This window comes from Gavialis gangeticus, unplaced genomic scaffold, assembly GCF_001723915.1.
Source record: "Gavialis gangeticus isolate Ggan-Ray unplaced genomic scaffold, GavGan_comp1, whole genome shotgun sequence".
NCBI classification, from domain to species: domain Eukaryota; kingdom Metazoa; phylum Chordata; order Crocodylia; family Gavialidae; genus Gavialis; species Gavialis gangeticus.
In genome coordinates this window covers 42,407,839-42,422,132 of record NW_017729031.1, presented here as the reverse complement: position 1 = coordinate 42,422,132, position 14,294 = coordinate 42,407,839, and the positions used below count along the sequence as shown (strand labels likewise).

At 62.3% G+C, this 14,294-nt stretch overlaps 1 protein-coding gene across 1 annotated transcript; it reads right to left on the bottom strand.

Annotated features, from left to right (window-relative positions):
* Positions 1-68: 68 nt before the first annotated feature.
* On the bottom strand, positions 69-12,316 carry TTLL4 (tubulin tyrosine ligase like 4). Its single transcript, XM_019522824.1, has 15 exons — positions 10,950-12,316; positions 10,667-10,761; positions 9,144-9,207; positions 7,542-7,666; positions 6,898-7,008; positions 6,162-6,238; positions 4,933-5,127; positions 4,650-4,732; positions 3,652-3,780; positions 3,313-3,435; positions 2,357-2,455; positions 1,844-1,978; positions 1,317-1,454; positions 137-239; positions 69-74 (listed from the first exon to the last, which is right to left on the bottom strand). The coding sequence occupies exons 1-15, from the start codon at positions 12,233-12,235 to the stop codon at positions 69-71; spliced, it is 2,769 nt and encodes a 922-aa protein (XP_019378369.1). The 5' UTR covers positions 12,236-12,316.
* Positions 12,317-14,294: the final 1,978 nt, after the last annotated feature.

Genomic DNA, 14,294 nt, shown 5'->3' with positions numbered 1-14,294 from the left:
GAGACACAGAGGTGTTGCCTGCTTGCTGCGGAGGTCCAGAAGAGGAGGGCCATGGCAGGGCTGAGGCCTCAGAGCTGCAGCCAGGGGGGCACGGGGGCCTGCAAGAGCGGGGGACATGCACACATGTACCTCGTACCTGGTTGGGCGCCTTCTGCATCAGGTAATATGCCCTCTTCATCTTCTCAGCCACCAGCTGCTCTGGGGCCGGCTGGGGCTTCTCTCTCACAGTGCTGCTCAGGCTGTGTGGAGGACGGTGCGGTTACGGCTCTGCCCGTCGGCAGCCTCCCGGCCCAGGGCCTCCGCAGGCTCCGGGGAGGGGGTGGCTGCAGCCAAGACAGAACCACCGCAACCCGCATGAAACCACAAGCTGGATCCCCGGTGACACCCCTTTGCTCACCTGCCAGGATCCCAGGGCCTCTGTCTGGCAGCACAGATCCAGGCCCCTCCACCCTGGCTCTTGGCTGTAGCCATGGGTTTGTCACAGACCTGGCTGCAACATGTCCCTCCTCCCCCCATGCTGTCCTGGACTCACTGAGCCAGCCCTGCCCAAGCACCAGGGAACGCGTGGAATCGTGTCCATCTCCAACCGGCTGCCCAGCTCTGCCCTGGACAGGGCCCAGCCTGACTCAGGCCCATCCCTGGATGCAGGATGGCTGTTCTGGATCCCATTAAGGGGCTGGTGCTTCTCCAAGGCCAGGCCAGGTCAGGCACAAAGTGCCTCAGGGCAGATGGGCAGGGCAGGCAGAGAGGCTGCTCCAGGCCTCTGCTTGGGGCACTGGCAGCAGACAGGACTGGTGTCATCCTGCGGTGGGGCAGGGCTAGCAGTCGAGAGGAGCCAAGCTGCTCCAGACTGATTCATGGGCTCTCTAATGCCTTGTGACACTGGAGCCGAGGCAGGATGGACCTAGGGTCTGACCTGGGAAGTGGCCATTCTTCTGGGCACTGCACAGGCCCCGTGAAGGCCATGGGTGCTGCCTGACACCTACTCCAAGCCCTGCTGGCAGCCACGAGAACACAGAGCCCCCCTCTGCTCTCTTGAGCCACGTGGAGGTGGTGCCAGACTGGGCAAGGAGGGAAGTGACTAGACACTGGGTAAGGCACAATGGCCAGGTCAGAGCCCCCTGCACAGCCATGGGCAGTCAGAGCCTTAAGTTTCTCCCATAACTCTAACCCAAGAGACCTCGGGGGCCTGTGGGAAGGGGCAAGGGTCCATACCCAAAGCTAAGGATCTCTGCCCTGTTCACAGTGTAGCTGGGAACTGAAGGCAGGGACCAGCTGCGGGAGGAGGATTGGGCTGGGTCCAGTCCCCGACTCACCTGGTGGCGGAGCTCCTGCCACTGGTGGTGCCTGAGGCCACGTCATCGGTGGGTGGCAGGACAAAGCCAGCCAGGTTCAGCAGGTCGCGGACCATCTGGCCCTTGATGCTCATGTCCAGCGGCGAGTTGGAATGGAGGCTGTGGGGAGCAGGGAAGAAATGAGTCTGTTGTGGCTGGAGATCCCAGAGGTGCCTGGCCCCTCTCCCCACCCGCAAGGGCTGTGGGAGTGATAGTCAAGGAACTCTATGAGGGCAAGTGTCCCCTCCTGCAATGCTGGGCAGCTCCCATGCAGGCCCCAGACCCAGTACACCCATCCTGGCCTGCCAAGAGCACAGACCCCCACCCTGCCTTGCCAAGAGCACAGCTGAGTGCCCGGCTGTTGACCAGCTCAGCCAGGGGAACGTACAGAGATGCCGAAATAGAGAAAGGGCAGGGAGCCTTTGTGCCCCGCTTTGGCAGGGGAGAGAGAGGAAGGGGCCCAAACTGACATGCTGGGCAGTAGGGCTGAGGATCCCCCGGGTGCCCACCTTGGGGAGATGTTGACTTCCAGGATCCAGGGCTTGAGGTTCTCGTCCAGCATGACATCAAAGCCGAAGAGCTCGTGGCAGCAGTACGGGCGCCGCACGTACATCTTCACCAGGCTCGTCACATAGGGCTCCGACCTGCCAGCCAAGGGGAGGCATGCTGGCTTGGGGAGCTGGGCAGCAGCTAGCCACGCCACGCCACGCCTCATGCAGAGGTGCTCCCAGAACTCTCCCAACAGGCCAGTCCTGGGCATAGCAGCACAGACCCTTGCTGAACAAATCTTTGCTAGTTGTGCCCCTCCGGTCTCTGCTCCATGCATCAGGTAGGTTTTAAGGTTACCCTGAGTTAGGGGCACACATCTGTCCATCCCACCCCAGCCCGCTGGACACCGATTCCACCCAGACTGCAGGTGACGGCCAAGCCCAGCAGCTGCTGTCACTACATGACCAGGGAACAGGACAGCTCAGGGCTGTGGCAATACTAGGGAAGCTGGCAGGGGGACCCCTGAGACTCACGCAATGATGGTCTTGATGACAATGTCCTTGATCTTCTCCCAGATGGCCTCGCTGTTCACCCCCTTCTGGCTCAGGTAGCTCCAAAGTGCTTTCAGTGCCCTGGGGGAGCCGGATGCTGAGAGGTCACAGCACCAAATGCCCCTGTCCCCCCCACAGCACATGCAGGGAGGGTCAAGGAGCCACAGTGGGCAGAGGCATGGAGCGTGCTCCTCTGTGGCCAGACTTCTCTACTGCAGACAGCCAGTGCTGCAGCAGCCAGGGTGGACTGGGATAGATAGCTCTGCCCCCCCAACCCCCTGCGACAGTAAACCTCCCATACAACCAGTCAGGATTGCGTGGGACAGGAGGTCACCACTGCTCCCAGGTCCCGCACAGGAACCAGAAGGATCAGACAGCGCTGTGTAACAGGGGCATTACGGCAGGAAGGGGGCAGGGAAGGGCAGGGCCTCCCCACACACAATCCCCAGCATGGGCAGCAGTGTCAGCTGCTCCGTACCCTGCAGGTCCCACGGAGCCACAGAAGGGGGACCTGCAGCCTGCCTGGCCCAGATGTGACCATGATCCAGGCATGTCCTGGCCCCCATCACTACCCTGCACCTGTGGGCAGCCGGGGGTAACTCTGGGCAGAATCATCCTTGGTAAGGACAGCACTGAGCACGGTGAGGCCTGGCCCAGCTCCCAGGAGCAGCAACGAGGACACCTCCAATACTCGGGTCACCAGCAGCTGCGCCTGGTGCATCCCAGCATCTGAGGTTGCCACAGCAGAAGGCAGCTTGGCAAGGGAGGAGCTCTCTGGCAAACACCATCCTTAGCTCTGCCACTGGCCCTGCCCATGCCTCAGTTTCCTTGCCTGACATGGGACAACACTGGGCAGCTTCTGGAAAGTGCTTGGAGCTCTGCAGTGGTGGAGACCTCCCCACCCGCCAACGACAGAGAGGAGCCAGCCCTGGTCTTACCACTTGTGGCCCTGGCAGGCAGTCTCGTCAGCATTGGCCTTGTACTCTGTGTTCTTCTTGTTCACGCTGTAGTTGGTCAGGTGCATGAACTTGTTGCCAAGGCTCTTCATAGAGGATGAGTACCTGGGCCAGGAGCAGGGGGATAGACAGAGATCAGCATGTGGGTAATGGGGTGCCCAGACAGTGCCAGGGAGGGGGCTCTGTCTTAACCCCCGCCCTGGGAGCGCCAGACTACTCTGCTACAGAGAGAACTGGTGCCCCCCCACATCAGCCCCCTACCGTGCCCAGATAGCAGCACGGCTTGTCTGTGCCCCACCTGAGCTGCCCCCCAAGACATACTTGCAGCTGGCAAAGCGCACAAGCCCATCCCTGAAGAGGTAAATGCGGAGTGGGTCATAGCACGTGACGTAGACATAGATGCGCAGGTCGAATTTGCTGCCTCCAATGAGGTATGGCTTATGCAGGTACCTGCAGGCAACGAGGCGGGCATGAGGGCGGGGAGGGGCATGGCTGTGACAGTCCAGGCTCCTGGGTTGCACCCAGGCCCCCCACACCCACAGCTCTGGTCCAAACCAGCCTGGCCCAACCAACACTCCTAAGCTTCCAGGGATGGAAACCCCTCGCCCTCCTAGGCGGCTTGGCCCAGGGCACCACAGGTGCTTGGCTGGGGGATAACACGGGGAGGCTTGGAGGTGCCTTGGCACATAGCCCAGAGGAAGGTTCCTGTGTCCCGAGACAGACCCGTCCTAGCCCAGGTCACTGCCCCTTCCCAGGGATCCAGGTGCTGGGTGTAGCCCAGTCTGGGGCTGTGCCCAGCTCTGCCAATGCTCCTGCTGGGACTCAGCCATGCAAGGTCCTGGCTACAGGCTCTTGTCCCCTGATCACGCTGCCTTTGTGGGGGCAGGCAGGGATTTGCCCCCTGCTCAGCTTGGCCAGCGGGGTTTCCCCTCCCTCTGCAGCAGAGGTATGGCCAGGGCCTGGGCTCTCTCCAGTGCCCACCAACACCCCTGGCAGCAGCAGGACGTTGGCTCTGCCTTCCCTGTTGCAGGGAGGCAGCTGGGGTGTTCCAGCTCCATCCCAGTGCCCCCCTTGGGCATTGCTGGGGGCACCTACTCTATTCACTTGCCTATCAATACGCTACCGCCTTGTCGCCAACCCACTCCTATTATAAGGCACTTGGCATCTGTTCTGATGTGGGGCACAAAAGGGTTTTTAGAACTGGGTTATTTCCCTGGGCAGGACCCTTGCTCCTGTGCACCCTTTGAGGGGCAACCTGTCCTGCAGGGGAGATGGGAACAGAGGCCTGCCTGCCTGCCTACTCCCCCACGCCCAGTCACCTCTGCACCAGCAGCGGCCGGCGCTTGGGCAGCTGGCTCCACTTGTGGACGACCTGGATGCCAATGCCTCTTGCTGACGCCGGCTGGAGAAGGGGTCACACAGGAGAGGGGATTAGATTCCCTACCAGTGCCTTGGTACCAGGTCCGATGCTCCAACTATCCCCCCCAAACTCCCCGGAGCCAGCCCCCACAAATGCCCAGGCCCAGGCTGCCTGTCCCAGTCTCAAGCCCTGAGCCCCACCAGCTGCCCTGTGCTCCCCACTGAACCCACCCCCCAGCGCACCGGCTTCACGATCCACTTCTGGCGGTTGCCACCCTCCTCCCAGGCCTGGCGCAGCCCCCGGATATCCTGAGGCAGGATGAAGGACTGGGGGAAGAAGTTGAAGTCCCGCTTGCCGCAGCGTGTCTGCATCTTGGCCAGGTTCCGCCACAGCCGGTCCTTGCGCCCGATTTGGAATGAGCCGGGAAAGTGGTTGATCTGGAAAAAGGATCGAGTGAGCTGAGGCAGCCACCCCCCAGCCTCCTAGTCCCAGGCAGGGACAGGTCACCACTGCGGAGAGGCCAGTTTGCCTCTATGGCCAGGGCACCATACTGGCAGGGCTATGTATGCCTGAGGCAGGGTCCATTGTCAATCGTAGAGTCCCAGAGCTGTGGGGCCGGCAGGGAGCTGCAGGGTCACGTCCAGCCCGAGGCAGGATCCACCCAGTCCAACCCCCCACAGACAAACCCCATGTGCAACCTTGGAGCCGCATGACACCATTGCCCCTGACAGCCCTGGGCATCATCCCGACCCCTGGGAAAGCAGGGGGGCCGCAGCTGCCAACATCTTGCTGCTGCCAGGGGGTTGGTGGGTGCTGGAGAGCCCAGACCCAGGCCATGCCCCCGCTGCAAACAGAAGGGAACCCCACCACCCGGGCCAGACTGAGCAGGGGGTAAATCCTTGCCTGCCTCCCCTCCCCCTCCAGGCAATGTGAGTGGGGGGCAAGAGCCTGTAGCCGGGACTGAGTCCCAGCAGGAGCACTGGCACAGCCCCAGCCTGGGCTGCAGCCAGCACCCAGAGCCTCTGGGGGAAGTGCAGTGCCCCACATGCCTAGAGTCACAGCCAAGCCAAGGGGTTTGCCTGGCAGCCAAGCTCTCTGCTCTACCCAAGCCCAGAGCAGGGCCCAGTGCACGGGGAGACTGGACAGACGGGGGAAGGGAGATGGCAGTGGTGAGGGAAGCTGTCACCTCTGCTAACCAGGCTCAGACCTGAGTGTAAAGCAGGTTTGGAAGTGTCACCATCGAGGGTGAGGGGGGCAGCTCATGCTGGAACAAGCTCCCAGGTTCCTTGTGGCCCCTCCCACCACCCTGCAGCCCTGGTGGAGGCCTGGGGGTGCCAGGGCTGCAAAAAGAGCCCACACGGGCCAAGCCACAAGTTCCATGGGGCTCCCCAGTGCTACAGACAGCATGTGACCACCCCTAGGCACCAGCCCTGCTGCCTCCCACCATGGGCACCCCCCAAGCTCTCCTTACCTTCTGGTGCTCCTTGATGATGCGGAAGGCTGGAGACTTCATGTGGTGGCCCCAGCAGCCCAGCCAGTCACTGTTCCCTGAGGGGAATGAGGAAGTGTGGGTGCCCCAGCCCCCACCAGCTCAGAGCCCAGACCACATGGCTCCGCAGCCCCCTCCAGCTCCCATCCCCAGACGGCCCCAGTGCTATGCGAACCTTGCAGCACAGCAGATGCTGCCAAGGCGACTGTGGCAGCCTCCCCGGGAGTGCCCAGCATGGCCTGGGCACCAGCCATTACCACTCATTTCACCCAGGGGTGCCTCAAGTGTCCTGCCCAGGCTGGGATGGGGGAGTTCAAAACTATGGCTCCCTCCAGCCCCAGAGTTGAGCGGAGAATCACCCTCTCAAAGCAGGCATGAGGGCTCCCCTGGTCCTCCCAGCTCCCTGCACACTCACACGACCCAGCTCCAGCTGTGCTGGAGGGGTGGTGCTACAGGTACAGACACCTGTAAAGATGCTGGCTCAGGCAATCCGGGCCTGGAGCCTTCCTTTTGGGATAGTTCAAGCTGTTGTGAATGGTGCAGCAGCCTCTGGTGACAGCCCCCTGGGCCCAGATGCTCCATGCCTGGCCCAACCTGTTCAGGGGCTGCTGGCCACCAGCCCCTTTGCCCTGGGGCAGTGAGACCCTGGCTCAAGCCCCACAGGGGCTGGGCAGGGCGATGGGAGCCCAGCAGGGCACCGCAGCTCAGGCAGACTCACTTCTGCTGACTCTGAAGTGTGAGCGGGCGACTGTCTGCTTCACGACGTTGGGGGTGACTGAACTCATCTTCCACCGCAGCAGGCGCCGCTGTTCCCAGGGCAGCTTCTCCACTGGTGGGGGGAAGGAGGTGGCAGAGGGTGTGAGGGAGATGGAGAGCCCGACTGGGCCCTGGTAACCCTAGAACAGCTTGCGGTGGGGGGGAGCCTGCCGGCTGAGTGATGACCCAGTCCGAGCACCAGGAAAGCCCGTCTCTAGGATCCCACCACACAGGTTTACGAGAGCAGGGGACACAGAGGGCAGCAGACATGAGTGGACACCAGTTGTCTGTGCCTCCATACAGCCAGTGCCCAGCATCTCCTGTCCTCCCATAGGGCCAGCCTGATCCCCCACCAGGCAAGCAGGCAGGTGGGGGGAAAATGCTTCTTTGCCCCATCTCTCCGCGAGCAGCCAATGCCCTGAGAGGCCGGGGCTGTGGCATGGCCTCACCTGGGACCAGGGCAGGCGTCCCAGCACTGAAAAGGGCAGATGGTGACTTCAGTTGGCTCCTTTCAGGGCATGGAAGGGCCCCGACTGCCTGGGAGGGATGAGGACAAGGGGGAGAGGAGCCCTCAGAGCCCAGATTCCAGCTGCCCCCCTTCTTTACCTCTCTCGTCGCAGGTCCCAAAGTAGATGGTTGGGGGCATGTTGGGGAAGAGGCTGCCCAAAAGGGCTGGTCTGAGCACCCTCTCCTGGGCCTCTACCCGTTGTGCCAGGCCCTCCTGGCAGCTCCTGTGGGGAGGGCAACAGGGCATGAAAGCTGCTTGCCTGGCACCCACCTGCCATGGCCCCAAGCCAGGGAGCCCCACAGCTCTGCAAGGAGTGAGCGGGTGTGGGGGTTGCGCACATCACCCATGGGCTGCGCTCATGGGTATAGGGGCGTGGCAGGGCCCCAAGGTCAGAGACTGCCAGGCTGGCCCCCAAGGATGTTTAGCTGATGGCAACGAGGTGCCATGGCTGCTCCGGGGTGCCAGTGCAGAGCGCTCCATCCCCCTGGCAGCTGCTCCTACTGTGTGGGCACACCCAGCCCCAGGGTCAAGGGCGCTACGGGGCTGCACATGCACACGTACACACCCACACCTGCATGTATGCAGCAACGTACCTGCATGTACACATATGCATCCACAAGTACACCTGCACCCCACACATGCACATGTGTATATGGCCAGGCCTACACACCCTTATGTACATGCCTGTACACACATACATACACACATACACACCCACATCTGCATGTACACACACTCACCCCCAGGTGTACACACACGCTTACACCTACACCCCGCAATACACATATACACCAGCACGTGCATATGAATTCATACACCTGCCTGCACATGTACACACCCATACCCACATATATACATCCATGTTTGCATGCACTCACACCCACGTGTACTCACATGTACACACAGGCTTATGCTTACAGCTACACCTGCACATATACACCCACATCCCACACATACATGCCCACACCCATACTTGCACATACACATGTACATGCCAGACACTCGCACACAAACACACCTGCACCTGTACATACAAACACCTGCAACTACACACCTCTCACGCCCTACCAGGGGCAGCGCTACCCCCCAGGACCCTCTCAAAGAGAGCCCCCTCCATGGCCTGCCCACCCTAGGCTCACAGCAGCCAGGGACAAAAGGCCCTTTAAAGTGCAGACACACAACGCAATTACCCCAGGGCCGCACTCAGCTGACCCCCAGCCGGCTCCTCCTCCTCCCAGGCCCACAGGCCCTATCGCACCACCTGGCTAGCTGGAGGGGGGCCCGTGGTTCCCTCTTGCTCTCCACAGTGTCCTGGGACAGAGCTCCTAGCGCCAGGCTGGGGATGCGCCTGCCCCATGCTTGCTGAGGGATAAAGCCCATGTACCCGCCCAGCACATGCTCCGCGTGTCCCTGTCCACAGGACAGCATCATGGGGCAGCTCTGGGTGTCCCCACGAGCGTGCTAGAGTCTGGCTGACCAGAGCCGCAGCCAATGTGCACCCATGACCCCGAGCATGGAGGCCAGCACCGGCCCCTGCCTTCGGAGCTGGAGACCCAACAGGCCATTCAGGCCCAGGCTGCCTCGGTGCCTGGGATAACGGAGCTTGGTCTGAGTGCCGGGTGCGGCTGGCTGCAGCCCGAAGACTCCAGGTCCCAGAGGAGCCCCGTTGCCTGAAGGATGTCACCTGTCCAGCAACTTACCTGGATATGAGTGCCACTGACCCACTGGGTGACAGGCCCATGACAGAGGAGCTGTCTGACTCGCCTGTTGGAGACAAGACAGCATTAGGCTTCCAGGCTCCAGCTGCTGCCTCCCAGGGGGCCTGGGAGAGCAGGAAGAAAGGCAGTGCCCTCATTCCCTCCCCGCTGCCCAGGACCAGCCACCTGGAACATGTCCCAAGGGCTCCATGAGACCCTCATGTGATGCCTGAAAGTCCACAGGTGCTCGGGCACCCCCGGGCCCACGGACTTCAACATGTCTTCGTGCAGCTGGAATCATCAGGTTGGACCAGGCCTGGTCTCCTCTTCCAAATCACCAGCCCTGCCCAAGCCAGTCCAGGCAACCCTCCGCTCCCTTCTGGCGCCCAGCACTGTTCGCAGTCCCCAGCCAAATCCTGGCCAGGTGCTATCACCTCACTTGTCTCACACATGCAGGGATGGGAGCATGCCTGTGTGCCTGCTCACAAGCCAGGCCAGCTGCATGGAGGTGACCCCAGACTGCAGCTCCCTGATGGAAGGTGCATGGAGGATGGAGACAGACTTCTCTGTGGCCACAGGGGATAGTACATGGAATGAGGGACTGAGATTGTAGCAGGGGAGATGGAGAGTAGAGATTAGGAAGAGCCCCCTCTTTCTAACACGGGGGGAATCTCCATCCATCAGGTCTCAGGAAACGCTTCTTCACTGCCCGAGCAGGGAGCTTGTGGGGAGACACCAGGGCTGGGGTACTCTGCAGCATGGGAGGGTCCAAGGAGAGGCTGGACAGGCACCAGGCAGGGAGGATCAAGGCACAGCAATGCCTGTACTCTGCTGGAGGGGGGGAAAGGGGGGTGTCCTAGGCTGCTGGGCTGTACTGGCTGACTCCCCACCCCTCCTGTCAAGGGCTGAAGCCCCCCCAGGGATTCTGGGTCCTGGCTGCAGCCCAGGCTGGGGCTGTGCCTGAGCTGTGCCAATGCTCCTGCTGGGACTCAGCCCTGTAGGGTCCAGGCTGGAGGTTCTTCCCCACACACTGCATTGGTGGGGGTGTCAGGCAGGGATTCGCTCCATGCTCAGCCTGGGGGGGTTTCCTGTCCCTCTGCAATGGGAGCACATCCTGGACCTAGGCTCTCTCCAGCACCCACCAAGCCCCCTGGCAGCAGCAGTACATTGGCAGCTGCGGCCCCCGCCTTCCCGATGGCAGGGGTGGGGGCAATGCCCAGGGTTGTGTTGGGGGCGACAGTGTCATGTGGCTCCAAGGTCGCACGTGGGGTTTGTCTGGGGTGGTTTAGATGCTCCTGCCTCAAGACTGGATGCAACCCCAGAGCTCCCTGCTGGCCTCATGGCTGCAGGACTCTACAATCCTCAGGAATTTTCCAGAGTAGGAGGGACACACGCTGGCCTGGTCCTGCCCGGAGCAGGGGCTTGGCCAGCCTGACCACTCTGTGAATTTGTGCACATAATTCTGTGGGTGCTGCGATGGTGCTGCCATTTCAGTGTCCCCCTCTGCACCTGCCCCACCATCTCACCGTCCTCCTCCTCCTCCTCCCCATCCTGGCTCTCATCATCCAGCCCATCGGGAAGTTCCTCTTCTGCCTCGTCCTCAGGCTCACTGGGGGAAGCGCTGGAACACAGAGTGGGAGATGAGAGAGGATCATGGTTTCCTGTGGGTCCCGCTTCCCCTCGCCACCCGCGTCTGGACCTGCCCAAGAGGGGGAACATGGAGCAGAGACTGACACCCCCAAGGGTGGCCAAGTTCCCAGCCCTCATCCTGCGGGGAAAGGCGGAGAGGCCCCTTCCCCCAACACTTACTCCGGGAGCTGTGGGGATACCCTCGGCATGCCCATGGCCTTGCACTTGTCCTCATCTAGCTGGACGGTGGCGATCTGGGCAGCGACTCTGGAGACAGCGGTGAGGTGCATGGGCCTAGCTGTGTCCCCATTGCTCAGTGACAGGAGGTCCAGCCCACGACAGGGCAGGGGGGTGGGCGCTTCGGTGCTGGGGGCGAGGAGCTGAACACTGATGCGCTTCGTGCAGGCACTGGCACTGGGAGGGCTCTGGCCCCCAGGGAGGCTGCAGTGCCTCAGCTCAGAGCTCTGGGGGGCCAGGGTGGCCTGGGGACTCAGCTGGGTGAGGAGGTGCGGTCTCCAGTGCCCGGCCACAGGGAGTACATTGCAGCGGAGGCCGCTGGCGGCTGGACAGACAGCGTCGAGGTGCCGGCCGTAGTCTTCGCAGGTGCTCACCTTCCCCCTCAGCTGCCTTACAGCCTCTGTCAGCTGGATCTCACGCTCCCTGGTCTGCAGGCTCCGCAGCCGAATCTCCGCGTCTTCCAGGCACCACGGGGTCAGGCCCTCAAGGGTGGGGGGCAGGCAGGCCAGGACAGCCGGCTGGGGCCCCTTCATGGGTCTGTTCTCCAGGCCTGCAATGGAGCCATCGCCGGTGCCCCCAGTGCGGGCCCAGGACATGGCGAGTGGCCTCAGGGAACTCTTCCCTCTCTTTCTCTCAGGGGATGGGGGCGAAGGCACTTGGGCACTGCTTGGCCGCAGGAAGGCATTGTTGTTCAGCACGGGTCTGTAGGGACTGGGAGCTGGCTGCCCCAAGCCCAGGGGGGAGTCTTTAGGTGAAGGGGGACGGTCTTTAGGCGCCCGTGGCAGCGGGGCCAGCTCTGGGGCGGCTGACAGCATGCCAGGGCCCTGGGTGAAATTGCTGGCTGGGGGGCCCTGGGGAGGGAGGGGGACCGACCGGCGCTTGAGAGTGCTCGAGCATAGACAGATGGACTCAAGCCGCTGGTAGGGTCTCTGCCGGGCGTAGGATCGGCGGTACAGCAGCGTGCTCCCTGGGGAGCTGGGGAAGGGCAGGGGCAGGCCAGAGTGGGCAGTGTCACCAGGGCATGGCACAGGCAGGGGTGGGAAGCTGGGGGGCCCCGGGTGGAGCAGGCTGGGGACCGGTGGAGCCCTCACATGCTTCCTCTCCAGCCTCCAGATGGGCTTGATGTGCTGTGGGGCCGGGGGCCAGGCCCGGCTCTCGCAGGCTGGCTGCGGGGTGCTGAGTGTGAGCCCGGTGCTACAGCTATAGTGCTGTGGCCCAGCCGAGGCCATGGGCAGCCATAGCAGGGCAGGCGGGTGGGCAGCCCCTCACTGCGGCATTCTCAGCGCGTCTGGCAGCCTGCAGGAAGGACACAGAGCAGAGACGCCAGGTTAGAGCATGCCCAGCTGGAGCAGGACAGGGCCTGATCTGCTGGAAACCCTTGCCTCTGCTCTCCTTCCTTTGGAGGGCAGGCCCACGCCCCCAGCATGGAGCCAGCCAGGAGGGAGGCGGTGGCCATGGAGAAAGGAACAGACGTGGTGAATATCCCAGGCAGGTGCTTGCTGCATCCCAGGGGCAGGTCCCTGCTGGGTGGAGGTAGCCAGGTAGGGGCCAAGCAGGGAGTGAGCCAACCTGCAAAACAGCCCTCCTGTCTCAGCCCTGGTGCCCAGCTCGTTTCTGCCCTCCAACCCTGAGCCTGCCCAGAGCCTGAGAGGCCCCACACTTGGAGGGTTGTCTAGGTCTCTGCTGCACAGGAAGCCAGGCCCATGAGAGATGCAGCCCCACAGAAGTTCCTGCCTCTGGCATGTTCCCTGGGCCACTGCGACTACAACATGGCTCTGATGCTACCTATAGCCCCTGGTGCATGCCACGTGCCTTAGACACTGTGTGCCTGTGAGGCTGGGCCAGTGGCTGGGCATCCCTGCAAACCAAAAACCCCATCACTGGGTGTGTCCACTCCCCACCCCGCTGCAGTGTCCAGCGGGTGGAAGAGGCACGGACTCTGCTAGCCTTAGAGTGACCAGCTATGCTACCCATAAGAAGAGCCCTGTGCCCAGCTGGCTGTGGCCCCTGCTGGGAAGCGAACGCTGCCAAGGAAGGGTCAGGGGAGCCACACACACAGACAGCAAGAAGCTGCCAGCACCAAAGGGACAATGCAGGCCAACACCTGCTCATGCTGACTCAGTGGGACACCCCTGACCAGGTGCCAAGCCTTACCAGGGACATGCAGCACAGAGCAGCTCCCACCACCCTGAATGGCCACGGCACTGGGTGCCCACAAGTTGAATGAGTCCCCAGCGTATGCCCACAGCAACTGCCAGCCTGTAGGAGCTCCCAGCAAGGCACTGTATGCCCGTGTCTGGAAAGAGCTCTCTGCTAAACCCAGCAGGACCCACAGGGCCTGGCCAGGACTGCTCACCCCTGCTCAAGTGGCCCTGCTATGGGGGCAGGAACTGCAACACACCTACAACGCAGCAGGCACGAAGCCAGCCCATTCCACACACCTGCTTAAGGAGCCAGACCCAATGGGTCATGCTGGACAACACAGCATTTCCACACCCCCGTGGGCATGGCTGATGGAGGATGGCAGATGCCGTGCCCCCTACTGCCACGGCGCACGTAGAGAAGACGACGGACAGGAGTTCGCTTCCTGCTGAGCCTTGTAGCAGGGACATTGAGGTCCCGGGAAGATCGAGTCCTATCAGGTTGCACTGCAGCCAGCATGCAGCAGACAGAACCCGAGCCACAGCGGGAGGCCGACAGGGCTGGTGACCCCCGCTCACACCCAGAGGCAGATCCCTGCTGTTGTGACAGCCAGACCAATTAGCCAAACCAATTAGCACGGGACAAAGGGACACGGCTCCCTGGCTCAGGTGTCCCTGGCAAGCGGGTTTACACACACACTGCAGCCAGAGAGGACGGGCCAGGCCAGCTCCACTTGGATCAAGGTGAACGCAAGGGAGACAGGAGTTCTGTCTGGGCCATTGAGGCAGCTCCCAGCCAGGAAAAGGGGCTTTCAAACCCAGGGATAATTAGTGCACACTCTCCGTAAGCTCCTGGCAGACCTCCACCCACCCACTCTGATGAGGTCTAAGGTGCTGGCTCAGGCCCTGAAATGTGGGGAGCCAGCCCAGCAACGAGGGGTACCGATAGAGCTACGGGGACACTGATCCAGGAGACTGGGGCTGAAGAACCAAAGGAAGCACAGTGTGAAATGTCACTCGCCTCCCTCAGGAGAGAAGTGAGGCGGCTACTGCATGGCTGGTCCCAAGCAACAGTGTCCTGGAGCACAGTGACATGCTGGGGCAGGTGGTTGCAATGTCCATAGCTGGGGCATGCAACAAAGGGGAT

Bases quoted from the DNA above. Each gene is read 5' to 3' on its own strand.
- TTLL4 (XM_019522824.1), bottom strand. From the start codon at position 12,235: ATGGCCTCGGCTGGGCCACAGCACTATAGCTGTAGCACCGGGCTCACA. The intron at 2,456-3,312 runs GTAAGACCAGGG...CGGCTCCCCCAG, and splicing joins GCCTGCCAGGGCCACAAGTG to GGCACTGAAAGCACTTTGGA. The intron at 240-1,316 runs GTGAGTCGGGGA...TCCTCCACACAG, and splicing joins GGCAGGAGCTCCGCCACCAG to CCTGAGCAGCACTGTGAGAG.